This window comes from Brienomyrus brachyistius, chromosome 1, assembly GCF_023856365.1.
Source record: "Brienomyrus brachyistius isolate T26 chromosome 1, BBRACH_0.4, whole genome shotgun sequence".
NCBI lineage: Eukaryota > Metazoa > Chordata > Actinopteri > Osteoglossiformes > Mormyridae > Brienomyrus > Brienomyrus brachyistius.
This window is the reverse complement of record NC_064533.1, coordinates 45,940,871-45,952,885: the sequence shown is the minus strand read 5'-3', so window position 1 is coordinate 45,952,885 and position 12,015 is coordinate 45,940,871. Positions and strand designations below refer to the sequence as shown.

Sequence of the window (12,015 nt, the reverse complement as noted above, 5' to 3'; positions counted from 1 at the left end):
CTTCTTCACATAAATTTCAAGAACTGACAGTTCACTTGCCTATTACATAATTACACAGGTGCCACTGTAACTAGATAATCAATGTTATTCACTTTATCTGTCAGTGGATTTAATGTTAAGGCTGATCGGCATACGTCAACAAATTACATCCTAAACAAGCAGTCAAAGCCCACAGTGTAACTAAGAATGCTCATTTGATTTTAGCTTCAATAACCAAACAAAAAATGTGACAAAAACTGCACTGTAGTTTCATTTTCAAAATTCACCCCAAAACCACACAGTCAGAACCTTCAGAAACGCAGATCTGATCATTTTATTTACAAACATAACCGAACAAAAACTTTAGTTTGTGTTCAACTCCACATATGACGCAAATCACCATCCATGCTGGTAAATGTAAATGCTTTACTGTAGTGTTTCACCATCACAAAGAAAAAGGCACATATAAAACAACAAATACACGTCTAAGGAAACACACCTTGGAGGATGAAACAAAAGGAAGAAAATACTCTGGGACTTGAGGAAGCACTAAAATAGCAAGTTTCAAATACTTTAATATAAACAATTTAACAGTGCTACTCTGAAATCAGTCAAACCAGCAGAAATCACTTAGATAGACAGAACATGTAACTTGTATGTTTCTAATAAAGCATCCTATATATACACAGGTACATGCACGTCCGTTATTCACTGTACAACACATTCACCACAGTCTCATATCTCTGATATTCCCACTTGGCTTACAAAGACACCAAAACAGCCATCATATAATAAGGGCCTGTAGAATCAAAGTGAATGAGTATAAGTATAAACTCATATTGCAATATTTGAAGCGCTTAATGAATCGTGTTTAAATCTCTTCTTAAGCAGTTTCCTCTTCAATCTGCTGTAATGTGGTTAGGTCACATGGAGGTGGGGTGTCCAGCTAAATAGGAAATTAAAAAAAATGATAAATACATTTAAAACAGTCTATTGTCTAGCGTCTGATCTCCATAAGAGGAAACATCTGGCATTACGGCAGCTGAGAACACGAGCACCTATGAGGGAACACTCCGACACACAAAAGCTAAAACAAAAGCAAAATTAATTGTCTTTGTGCATTGCTAATAAGGGACACAAACTCAAACTCACTTTTGAATCTGACGTAGCAATCATTGCAGTAGAGCTGTCCATTCCGTATTCGGACCTCTGCTCCGGATTCGGACCCGCCGAGATCACACTTGCAGCTGTTGCACTGTGTGTGGGGGGGGGATAACAGTAAGATTGATGCTATGCCAATTGCCCCAGAAAATAACCTGTGGAGGCAACTACACCAGCGGTGGTGTGGACGCAGGAGGACATTCAGGCTACCCACAGGTCGGCGAGGTTAGACAGTGCAGGGAAAGGATCACCACCATGAATCACAGCCACATGGAAAGACAGCATCACCCTGTGAAGATGACCCAGCAGTAACAGCGGCCCCGTGACGGACAGCCAGATGAGGCACAAGCAGAGTACGGCAGCGCAGCCAGTGCAGAGATCATTCGGGGTAGAAGAATTTGGCACTAGTGCATTCGGAAGTGAAAACGACAGACTATAGGCAACTCATGAAGACCCTGGAAACTCATCTGCTACTCCATGGAAGCTGTCAAACTTAAGGTATAGAATGTAACTTGAAAGTTTGTGGTAAATCATGTGGTTCTGTTAAAAACCCTGGCATCCATCTCGACTGAGTGACATCTACAGGTTTAAAATTAGACTGGCAGGTGGTGACATGCCTGTCGATCAGCTGTGCCTCCGTTGGTCTCAGTGCATCCTGAAATACCATAATAATGTGTCTGAGTTTACGGGTAAAAGGTTCATGAGGAGACCGTGTTTCCTCGAGCGTCTTCCAGAGCTGCTTGGATTCGAAAGGCGGCGCACAGATCAGGTTAGTGTTGATGCGGGAAAGGCGAGGGCAGCTTGTAAGTACTGCGGACAAGCTGGTCCTGAACCTCACGCTCACCTTGAAACAACTCAAATGATAACAGAGTCCAAGGGACTCGATGACCATGGCGGCTCCTTTGCCCAGCGGGAGGTCACAATGCGTACACATTTTCCTCCCACTGACTGACCTGGGTCACAGATCACAGGCAGAGCATGACGCAAGAGAACTGTAAGGTGAGGCGAGGGGGGGGGGGGGCGATGGCTCCCCTCAGTAAGAGGGGGGATTTAACTAATTGCTAAAAAGGTCAGGACCTTACGCAGACCGGGGTCACACAAACAACACAATGATGCTATTAATACCAGTTATCGGTATAGAAAAGCAGGAGAGAAAGGAACAATTGCTGAATCGAATCTGGTATCTATTATGGGATGGGCTCATGACCCTGCATTGGACAAGCAGGTATAGAAAACAGATGGATGGATCTATTCGCTTGTTAATCTGCGTACTTCTAGTATGACGTGTGTCAGAACTTCCCAGAAGCCTTAGGCTAGCGGACGTGGAGCGACACATAGCAAGGGTTAGTTGCTGAAGTATGTTAAGTGTTCAACAATTGTCCCCAGTCTCTCCTAACAAGTAGAGTCTGTTGCATATGCAAAACTCATTGGCCTGCGGTAAAATACTAGCATACAGCAAACGTATACATTGGGTGTGGGGAGCCTCTGTTCATACCTGCTTTTCTGTGAAGAGGGATGGTTTTTAAAAAGCGACTCATCGCTGGCGCCACCTGCAGGCGGGGATGGGGAAGAGGCAGGAGGCCAGGCATTTTGCCTCAGGGAGCCGGTGGAGAGCGAGGTGGGCAGAGTGGAGGCACCAAAGCGGCTATAACTGGAGCCGGAAAAGGAGGACTGCGGCCGGCTGTAGCTGGCTGGTCCTGATGTCCAGGAAGAGGGTCTCCAGGGTCGAGCAGAATCCAGGTTATCCAGAGACTCGCCTCTACAGGCAGGAAGAAGCACGATGAGATCAGCAGAATCAATTCAGGCGGATTTAGAAGTTTCTGATCTAACAGTGCAGGTTTGTTCCTATGACTATCACTATTTTTTGTTACTATCGCCAATATCCATTTCGGTATAGCCAATATTTGTAGGCTCAAGATCCTGCTACTGTGGAAGACCTTTACTCAGACACCGATGACTGGAGTTTTGTTGCCACGGAAGTCAAAGCTTAACGGTCACAGACTGGGTACAAGACCTTATATTTTCACTGTACTACACCTAGCACAGCGGTAGGCATCCCTGATCCTGGAGTGCCCAGTATCCAGCAGGTTTTCTGATACTATCTGCCTGAGATCAGGTATGGTTCCTCAGAGTCCAGGTAGAATGGAAAACCTGCTGGATACACTCCAGGATGAGGATTGGACCTAGCAGATGCTTCCACGGTGACTTACACAGCTGATTCTAGACATCAAACAGCCATAGATCTATGCTTTAAATGCTAACTGTGACAGCACATGATGTCAATAAGATCCTGACCTCCGGATGGGACCCACGAGGGCGACGGGCTCCTTGTTAATGCTAATGCTGCGCTGGCGGATCCAGCTGCTGTCCGTCAGGAGCTGCGTCTTCTTTCTCATCTCCTGCAGGATCTGCTGGCGTTCCTGCTCAGCCGGAGACAAACTCGGGCCCCTCCTCCTCTGGCTCCAGAGGGTCTCACTCATCCCGCCACTCGCCACTAGGAACGATAAGAGCAACGAACGGTCACCGTAAGCCTGTGCCGCCAAACGACGGCTGCTGAGAACAGCTGGTCAAGAGATCAGAGGTACTCGGCAAAATTAGACATTCATAGCTGGATAACCATACATATGTAGCAATTCATCCGTCTTCAGCTGCTTAATTACATGGTACAGACGCTCCTCCACTTACGAACTTTCAACTTACGAACGAAGAGGACTATAAGTCCAAATTGTGTTCACTGGGCTCCCGTTTCCTGTCCACAACGTCAATTTTTTTTTTCTGGCCGCCAATTCCGCCTAATGCGACTTCTGTCCGCTACTCCCGCCGCGCAGCAGTGTAGCGTACGTACTCCCAGCATCCTTTGTACTTGCGTATTCCCTTAAAATGACGTTGAATAATGACTTGTGTGCATTTCAAGTTACGAACGCCCGTTCGGGACGCATCTCATTCATAAGTAGAGCAGCGTCTGTATTGGCATTAGTCAGTGATTCATAGTGGAGCAAGGCCTAAGTTTGACAGACCCTGAGACTGACCTTGCACAGTCTTGAGTGTCATGCCACCCTTCGCATCTCATTAGCTTGAACGGTTTTCCTGCTGTGTCATTACGTACCACGCATACTAATGCATAACGTCGGATTTGATCCTCAGCTAGAGGCTTCTAGTAATTAACTGTCCGATGAGTCAACCTTGGTCGATACTGCCGGTTGATATTCAAACTTTATCAAAATTCTAAAAGTTAACAGTACCAGAGCAAAAATTCACAAGTGAAATAGAGATAATTGCATAAGACACCACCCATTTGCTGTAGCATGGGACAATGGATTTCGTCAGCTTATATTTCACACTTGCAACGCGTACGTTTACATGTGCTGTTGCTACGCAAGTGGTGTTGCTGCTCATATTTGTGCGTGTAGTTTATGTAAATCTGGTGGATTTCAAGTTATGTCTGCCAGAGAGCAGTCTGAGAAACTGCTAATTCTCTAAAAGTGCTGCAGCATTCGAAAAATTTGTACCCTCTCCGCCACTTATTACTCTACTTCATGTTGAATGTTGTTAGACATCTTGTAGTAGTTACTGTTTTGGTCTTAATAGTATGGCTGCATTATATTAGAAATATCTGAAATAGTGATGAGTTTTTGTGATAAAATGAAAAAAAGTTCAGAAATGTATTTCTCAAAACCCATCTATTAGTGATTTCAACAGCAAAATTAGTATAATTGGCTTGAAAAGAACATGCAGAACTCATCCAGTAATAGTGGTAGCTAAACTAACACAGACAATCTTCAACAGGAACAATCACTAAAACTACAAAGTTTGCTGAGTTTTGTTTCCTATGACAGTAAATGTTTCAGTGAAACTTAAAAATGAGATTGCACGCACTGCATACAAATCAAGGTTGTGAATTAAAAAACGATTAATCACGCAGCCTGAGGATATAACTTGCCCATTGTAAGTGTTCGGCAAAACTCACCTTTTGCCCTGGGTTTGTCCACATCATCAAGCTCTGAAGTGGATTTGGATTTTGTCCTGTAAACCAGAAAGACGACAGATTAGGAGTAAGCACCTGGATTCAGTTAAGCTGAAATACGCGCAGGAACGGAGACCTTTGTGTCAAATGGAGACCGGCATTGAAATAAAGGGCCTTATCTACAGCTCTGGAAGGCTGAAAAATAATTCATGTGCTTTCATGCTGCTGTAAATCAGCATTTCACCCCTGACAACCCAAATTATTACACAGTGCATGATGGCTTCGGCTCCAGCTGCACTCTTAATTGTGATTCACTGAGATATTAATAAAAAGTCTCCTTATTCATATTACATCGAACCAAATTCTACTGTACAGCCATTCTGATTGTTCAATACAAACAACAGATGAAAGGAACAGCATTTTCTTTACCAAAACTTAAGCAATTACAAAATTACCTGAAATTAAATGCAACTGTTTAAGGGGGAAAAAAAATAAACCTGATATTTATGCATGTTATTTCCAAACCAAATGAAATTAAGTTTAAACCAGTTCAAAAATTACTCAGAGTCTTTGATGCTGGGGTGAATTAAATGTGATCTGATTTGTTTATATTACAATATTACGTAATGCAAATTACCAAGTAGCTCAGCTGGCAATGCACAGAAGACACAAAGTGAAAAGAAGTGGAATACCAGAGTTATAAAGCGCTGAAAACTGCTTGTCTGTATGAAGAAAGGTCTGACTGGAGATGGAGCTGATTATGGACATGGAGACAGACAAGCACCTACTGACCTGTCTGATACGGAAATCTCAGGAAGCACTTTGGCGAACTCATAGGAAGGCCCTGACCTGCGTCACAGCGGCAGAGAGAACAGCACAGGAAAGCAGTGCTTTAGAGCAGGCAGGCATGACAGGAAGGAGGCCAGGCAGACGGTCAGCCACGGGCACAATCGGAGGCGGGGCTTTCTCTGAGGGAAGCCGTATTGTGCCCAGTTGTGTGCAAAGCCTCATGGGATGGAACGCAGTGACTGTGCAGCCCCAGCAGATGCTCCCCATCTGTCTGCCTTACCACTGCTCCTCCTGTAGCCTCCTGCTCTCCTTGCACTGCTCCTCATCCACCTCCTGGATTTTGGGCCACTCGTCGACTTTCTGTTGTCGTTGCTCCTTCTCGTCCTCCGGTTGACGTCTCTCCTCTTCCTCCTCCTGCTTCTCTCGCTTCCTCTGCTGCTCCGGCAGCCACGCCGCCTCTTGCTGCCATTCCTCCCTCTGGAGCCCCTCCTCCTCCTCCTCGGGTTCTGTTGCCTCCTGCCCGTGCTTCTCGAAAGGAGGGAGGACGTGCTCGCTTGGAGGACCCAGGGGGCTGCAGAGGGTCACGGCGCTCCTGGCCGCCTCCTCAGAAATCACCTGCTCCTATTAGGAGAAGCAAAAGAGCGACTCCACACAACATTCCAGAGATGATGTATAATAAATATGTATTAATAAGTATATAAATAAGTATTATGGTACAAAAGGAGAATGAGTAAAAACTTACTGGCAATCGATCAGAATATGTTCTAAATCAAACCAGGATACTCATTTTCAGCACAGTGAACGGATACATGAATATGCAAAAATGTTCCACAGCTGTTAGCTAGTTAGTGTCAAAGTCACCAGACGGCCAGTCGCTTTGGTTTTGGGCTACATTGCGGTTTTAAACCAGGGAATACAGATACTAAACAAAAAACAGTTCTCTCAAAGGACTATAATCATTTATTGCAGCTCAATATTTAAATTAATATCTTAATTAAAATTGTACTTCACGAGATTGTCAATGATATTAATATAGACGTGCAGAATATTCGTTAACTCTGGCTTTAGGGGTAATTATATTCACGATATGTTACAGTCTCTACTGCCTCTATTCATACCAGCCATACAGCATTACCCACACCTCATTTAAGCAGTACATATCAAACTAGCACAAAGGAACCATAAATTCATATTTATATGGCATTACACCTCTGTGCATGGCCTTTATGTGGGATTAGGTGGCTAAATTAGTCACGCGTGTCCTTGTTTGTGTTACGGATGACTGGCATCCCATCCACGGCGTCTCCTGCAGTCTGGCACAAGCTCAAGAGACTCACTAGCCCAGCTTGGATAGAGTTACAGAAATCAGAGGGGCTGACTATTGTAGCTGACGCTCTCACCGAGGATCATTAAGAAAAGTGAAATTCTAGAAAGTCGGCAAAATAAAAATCAAACACTTGAACCCATATATTTTGCATAAACTATGTTATACTGCTGGAAATAGTAACATGGAACTAGTAGCTAAATATGAGCAGTATGAAGCTGCAGCTATGTGGGGGCAGGAATACGAGCATGATGGTGGCCCCCACCTCATTACGGACGGCATTATTCTTCATGGCATCCAGCTGTGCACGACGCCACGTTTCCTCCAGCACCTCCTGGTCCCGTTTGTATTTCTCCTGCACACAACAGCGCGAGTATAAAAGCCCTGGTAGCTAGAGGTGGAAAGTTCCGGTCCGGAAAGTACAAATCCAGACCAAGGTTTTGGTTTTAACCAACCAGCTGCGTATACAGAGTCACAGCCAGAGTACTCAATTGGCTGTGATTGGTTAAAACAAAACCTTGGGCTGGATTTGTACTTTCCGGACCGGAACTTTCCACCTCTGCTGGCAGCATGTGGTGCCAAACCCTGCAGTCGAATCATGTTTTATACCCCGGATGGGTTACACGCCTCGTCAAACAGCCTCTCAGAAATATCAAACTCGAGCAACACTTAGATTTTCATTCTAATGAAAAGCAGGTATCCATGATAAATCGACAGACAATTATAATACAAAAGTTCAATAGGCAGTATCCTGTTTAATTTTGTTTTTTTTTTTACGCTTTTGAGATTTAAAATTGACAAAACTCTGAAGCTTGCGGACTGAATCACCATTCCACCCTTAACTAGATTTTCCCAAACTGCTTGAAACGCCACGTGAGATACGAGGGGCATCTTGAGACTGGTACAATAGCAGAAAGAGGGAGTTGCTTTGGAAACCTGCAGCTGTCGCTCCTGCTCCTTCTGCCACTTCTCCTGTCTGCGACGCTCTTCCTCAGGGTCCCAGGACCAGCGGTTGGAGGGCATGCTGATAGAAGGAACCGGAAGCTGAGGGAGAAGAGACCAAACAAAAATACTAATTGCATTCACTAATAAAAACTGTAATGATTTGCATTAGCTGAACATCATAAAACGCAAATCAAATTCTGACCTCAAGTCTTTAGAACCAATTGCTTTAAAAATCACCAATAAAGTACTGATCCAAGAATTGGGAGATTATGAAAGACTTACATCAGATATCGCAGAGTCTGAGCCACCTGTGAGGAGACAGACAGGCTTTCATTGGAATATTGCTGAGAAATATCACACAATTCACCAAGTTTGAATAAATATCCAGATTTCACAAAGCTTTTGTTACCTAGATGTTAGAACTGGCTGCGCAAGACACTGAACACCTTAGTCAAAAAAAATAATAATTCGTACCCAAAATTTGGCCTCCACACAAATTCGCTTGAGGAACATGCAAAAACAGGTAGACATGAGTACTGAGGAACAGGCGTAAAAAGATACCGTCCAAGGCGAGAGAACCACAATGGCATCGTTCATAGACACATGCAGAAGCACCGGCCGTTAGTGAGGGCCATGACCACAATCACAGCAGGCAGAGCATGCAAGACAGGGAGAGCAGTCCGCAAACCAGACGCCAAACCAAGCCACAAGACACCACTCAGAATGGTTATGAAAGGGGGTCATTGCCTGAGATAATTTCAACCTGATTTTTTGGTTTTCTATCATTTTTCAGAAAGATCTTATTGAAGAAAAAAAAAACAGCTAACAGTATTCACACCCCACATGACTGAATAAAAAGCAACATCTTTGGATTCATGTAGGAACAACTGAAATCATCAAGGGCTACGTGTCAGGCAACTCGTGACCAGTTTCGCCGTCTGTCACGGTACAAAGTAATCCCGGTTTTATCAAACTGACCCACTTCAGGGGACACAACACACTGCTGGATCACGTCATTTACTTTTCGGCATCGTTGTACGGTTTCTGAGTATTAGTGCGTCCTCTACTGCCTTTGTCTAACAGAACGTAGTCATGTAGATGTCCAAGTGCAGCAGTTCACTTCCATGGCAGCTAACAACTTAAACGTGTTTAGACCGGTGCGGCCACCAGCAGATGCACGTGCTTCATTACAGTGGATATCCTGCTAACTCAAGTTAATACATACAGCCTCATTGGTGCGCATTACGTACCACACACAGTTGCTTAGTACGAGGTGCAAATACAGCAGAGTGTGACCATTAAATGCTGTACTGTATAATGCATCAAAAAGAGCTAAAACTATGTTTTTGCTCCCTCCAAGTTCCCTACCAGATAGTCCAAAACGTGGGAGGAAAAAAAAAAAAAAAAAAAAAAACGGATTCCAGAGGACCGGATTGGAAAACACTGCCCTAAAATTCATAGCTGGATTTCCATCTGAAACCTAAGTTTAAATGTCAGTAAAGGGGATAGAGTGGCACACTGCACACGCAACTTCCAATTTACCACAGAGGTAGACCAGCGAGCTGGACGCAGAATCTGAAGACGCTGAAGGAAGAACAGGGGGGGTGTTATGATGCAGTTACATGAGAGTGTGGCAGAGATGAAGGCCTAGCATCAGAGCACCCGGTGTCCAAAGCTCCCCTCAGCCCAAAGCTCGCGACGAGTAATAACCATCTGCAAAGCGTTTACCTTGTTGCTCAAAAAACTCTGATCTCCGTTTAAAGTTTCGCAAAGCTATGGGTTCATATTCTAAACGGGAAAAACATAGGAATAGAAGAGGTAAGATGTAGGTGGAATACAAGGGCCTTCCACTTGATTCAACAACATAAAAGCCTAGATAACTGCTACAGTGAGCGCTGGAAATAACATACGAGTTATTCACTGTGGCAGAAGCCGTCTTCCAACATACTGTATGCTACGCCACCTGCAGGTATACCCTCTTATCACATGATGCAAAGGCAAAAGTGCTGATCAGATACAAACCACAAAACTTGCCAGTGTAAGACAAGGTTACAACCAAACCGAGAAAAGACCCGACGTCATTTCATACGGATATATGCAAGTTAAAACAGCGAACCCGCACATTCCTTACCTTGGTTCCTCACGGCCATTGGTTCATCACGGAAACCACCGTTAATTCCTTTAGGTGCCTGACCCTTCAGGGAGAAGCCAAACATAGACATTAATTATTTCAACAGTTACCTTTGATATATTATAAGCTTAGATGTTCGAAAGGAAAATAATCACATGCCATTTCAGAACAGAACAAACATAGAACAAATCCTTCCATTAAATCGACCTTTGCTAAAACGTTCACTACATTAACACAGCATGCCTCTGAACGAAAACAACGGTGCGCTCCATTTGAACGGGTAAGTCGGGAGTTTGAGTTCAAAATCTTTACTAGAATGCCCCCTGAAGTGAAATTTCCAATCCGGGAAAGTCAGACGAACCTCTACAACCCCGACCTCGGAATCCAACATGGCTGCACCCCACATCAGAAGTGTAAGCTACAGTCATATACTGTTATATTAGCACTTACATCTTATTTGTGTCTCATTCTGTGGGTTGCGCACAGTACTGATCACCTTCCGTCTATGGATATGTTGCTATGGTGTATGTGCAAAATGCCATGTAATTATGCGTTAACTCATCGCTAACAAAGAACCTGACTAAAGCCGATTTTGCTAAATGGCTTTCCGACTTGCACTGCAACACGCATAACTTGAGTGTGGCGTCATTCATAGCTCCGACTTCCGAGGTACCTGGAAGGCATCATACGTTTCCCTTTTGTATCGCATACTCACTTTGACCGGCTGGCTGCTGACCTCCGTGTTCGTTACCGTCTCCCTTGGCGGAATGGAAGCAAACTTCCCACTGGAGCTGACATATTTTTCTGGGCCACCTACAATCGTTGTATCCATACTGGTCAGATTGATGGTTTTATGGCTTTTATATGGTAGGGAAGGTAGATCTTTGTCCCAGTCTGAATGGTTATCCAATTGAAAACACAACATTAGCAAAGCGTGACACATTGCCACAGAACTGACAGCTAGCGAGATCCACAGTGGGAGGAGTCTGTCGATGACTAATAGGTTAACCCAATTTCTGGTGAAGATTTCATTGGTTCCCAAAGCAACTAACCATGAACTGACTGGAAAACTCCACCCACTTTGGATTTCATGACATCATTCCTCCACCCCATCACAAGTGGTAGGTAAAAAGATGTATTGAAGCTGCTGTTAGAGACGTCTGAGCAGATATAACAGGCAGACCACCTTCCCCAGTCATGCAGTCTACAACTGAGCTTAGGACAACTGCTTTAACAACAGGATTACAGTCTCGTCTAATGCATTCTGTTCAAAGTGACATTTCAAGTTCCTGTATGTTAAATTATTTCCACTATTAGTCATCATGAGGTAAATTCAGTTTATCAAAATATTTCATTCAGATGTTCAGCTGTATTTGTAAGATTGTTCGCATCTGCTTTAAATGCAGACTCTTGTACATCTAAAAATCGATAGCTGCTTTAAGCCATGGACCGCTATAAATCAAGGGAAACTGACGTTACAGTGGATGAGCATGAGCGGATTAGTATCCGGCAAACACCTAAATATAAAGGCAGGCAGGTATTAACAGCTTATCGAGGTGGAAATCTATCAGAAAGGAACACCTAAAGCCAGTAAATAGTGTCCTTAGAATGCAACTGTGGTTAAACATTCACTGAACTACTCGAGGTTTACCGATGATTATACAAAGACCCAAAATGCATTTCGGTTAGGGGATCACCAAGGAGACAACGCCGTAGTCACAG

The 12,015-nt window shown here is 44.0% G+C and overlaps 1 protein-coding gene across 17 annotated transcripts in view; it reads right to left on the bottom strand.

The window, feature by feature from the left end:
* Nucleotides 1-289: 289 nt before the first annotated feature.
* Nucleotides 290-12,015, bottom strand: part of lmo7a (LIM domain 7a) — a 47,471-nt gene continuing 35,745 nt past the window's right edge. For 11 of the 17 annotated variants that reach the window (XM_049006412.1, XM_049006416.1, XM_049006415.1 and 8 more), the window contains 15 exons: nt 11,009-11,187; nt 10,294-10,357; nt 9,891-9,950; nt 9,705-9,746; nt 8,445-8,470; nt 8,154-8,261; nt 7,483-7,572; nt 6,174-6,514; nt 5,897-5,953; nt 5,108-5,163; nt 3,436-3,634; nt 2,636-2,899; nt 1,985-2,093; nt 1,132-1,234; nt 290-925 (listed from right to left, as the gene is read on the bottom strand). In XM_049006412.1, the coding sequence (XP_048862369.1) occupies nt 903-925; nt 1,132-1,234; nt 1,985-2,093; nt 2,636-2,899; nt 3,436-3,634; nt 5,108-5,163; nt 5,897-5,953; nt 6,174-6,514; nt 7,483-7,572; nt 8,154-8,261; nt 8,445-8,470; nt 9,705-9,746; nt 9,891-9,950; nt 10,294-10,357; nt 11,009-11,187 (1,721 nt within the window). In that variant the 3' untranslated portion in view covers nt 290-902. The remainder of the gene's footprint in view (nt 926-1,131; nt 1,235-1,984; nt 2,094-2,635; nt 2,900-3,435; nt 3,635-5,107; nt 5,164-5,896; nt 5,954-6,173; nt 6,515-7,482; nt 7,573-8,153; nt 8,262-8,444; nt 8,471-9,704; nt 9,747-9,890; nt 9,951-10,293; nt 10,358-11,008; nt 11,188-12,015) is intronic. The other 6 variants (XM_049006422.1, XM_049006421.1, XM_049006417.1 and 3 more) reach the window with 6 other exon arrangements.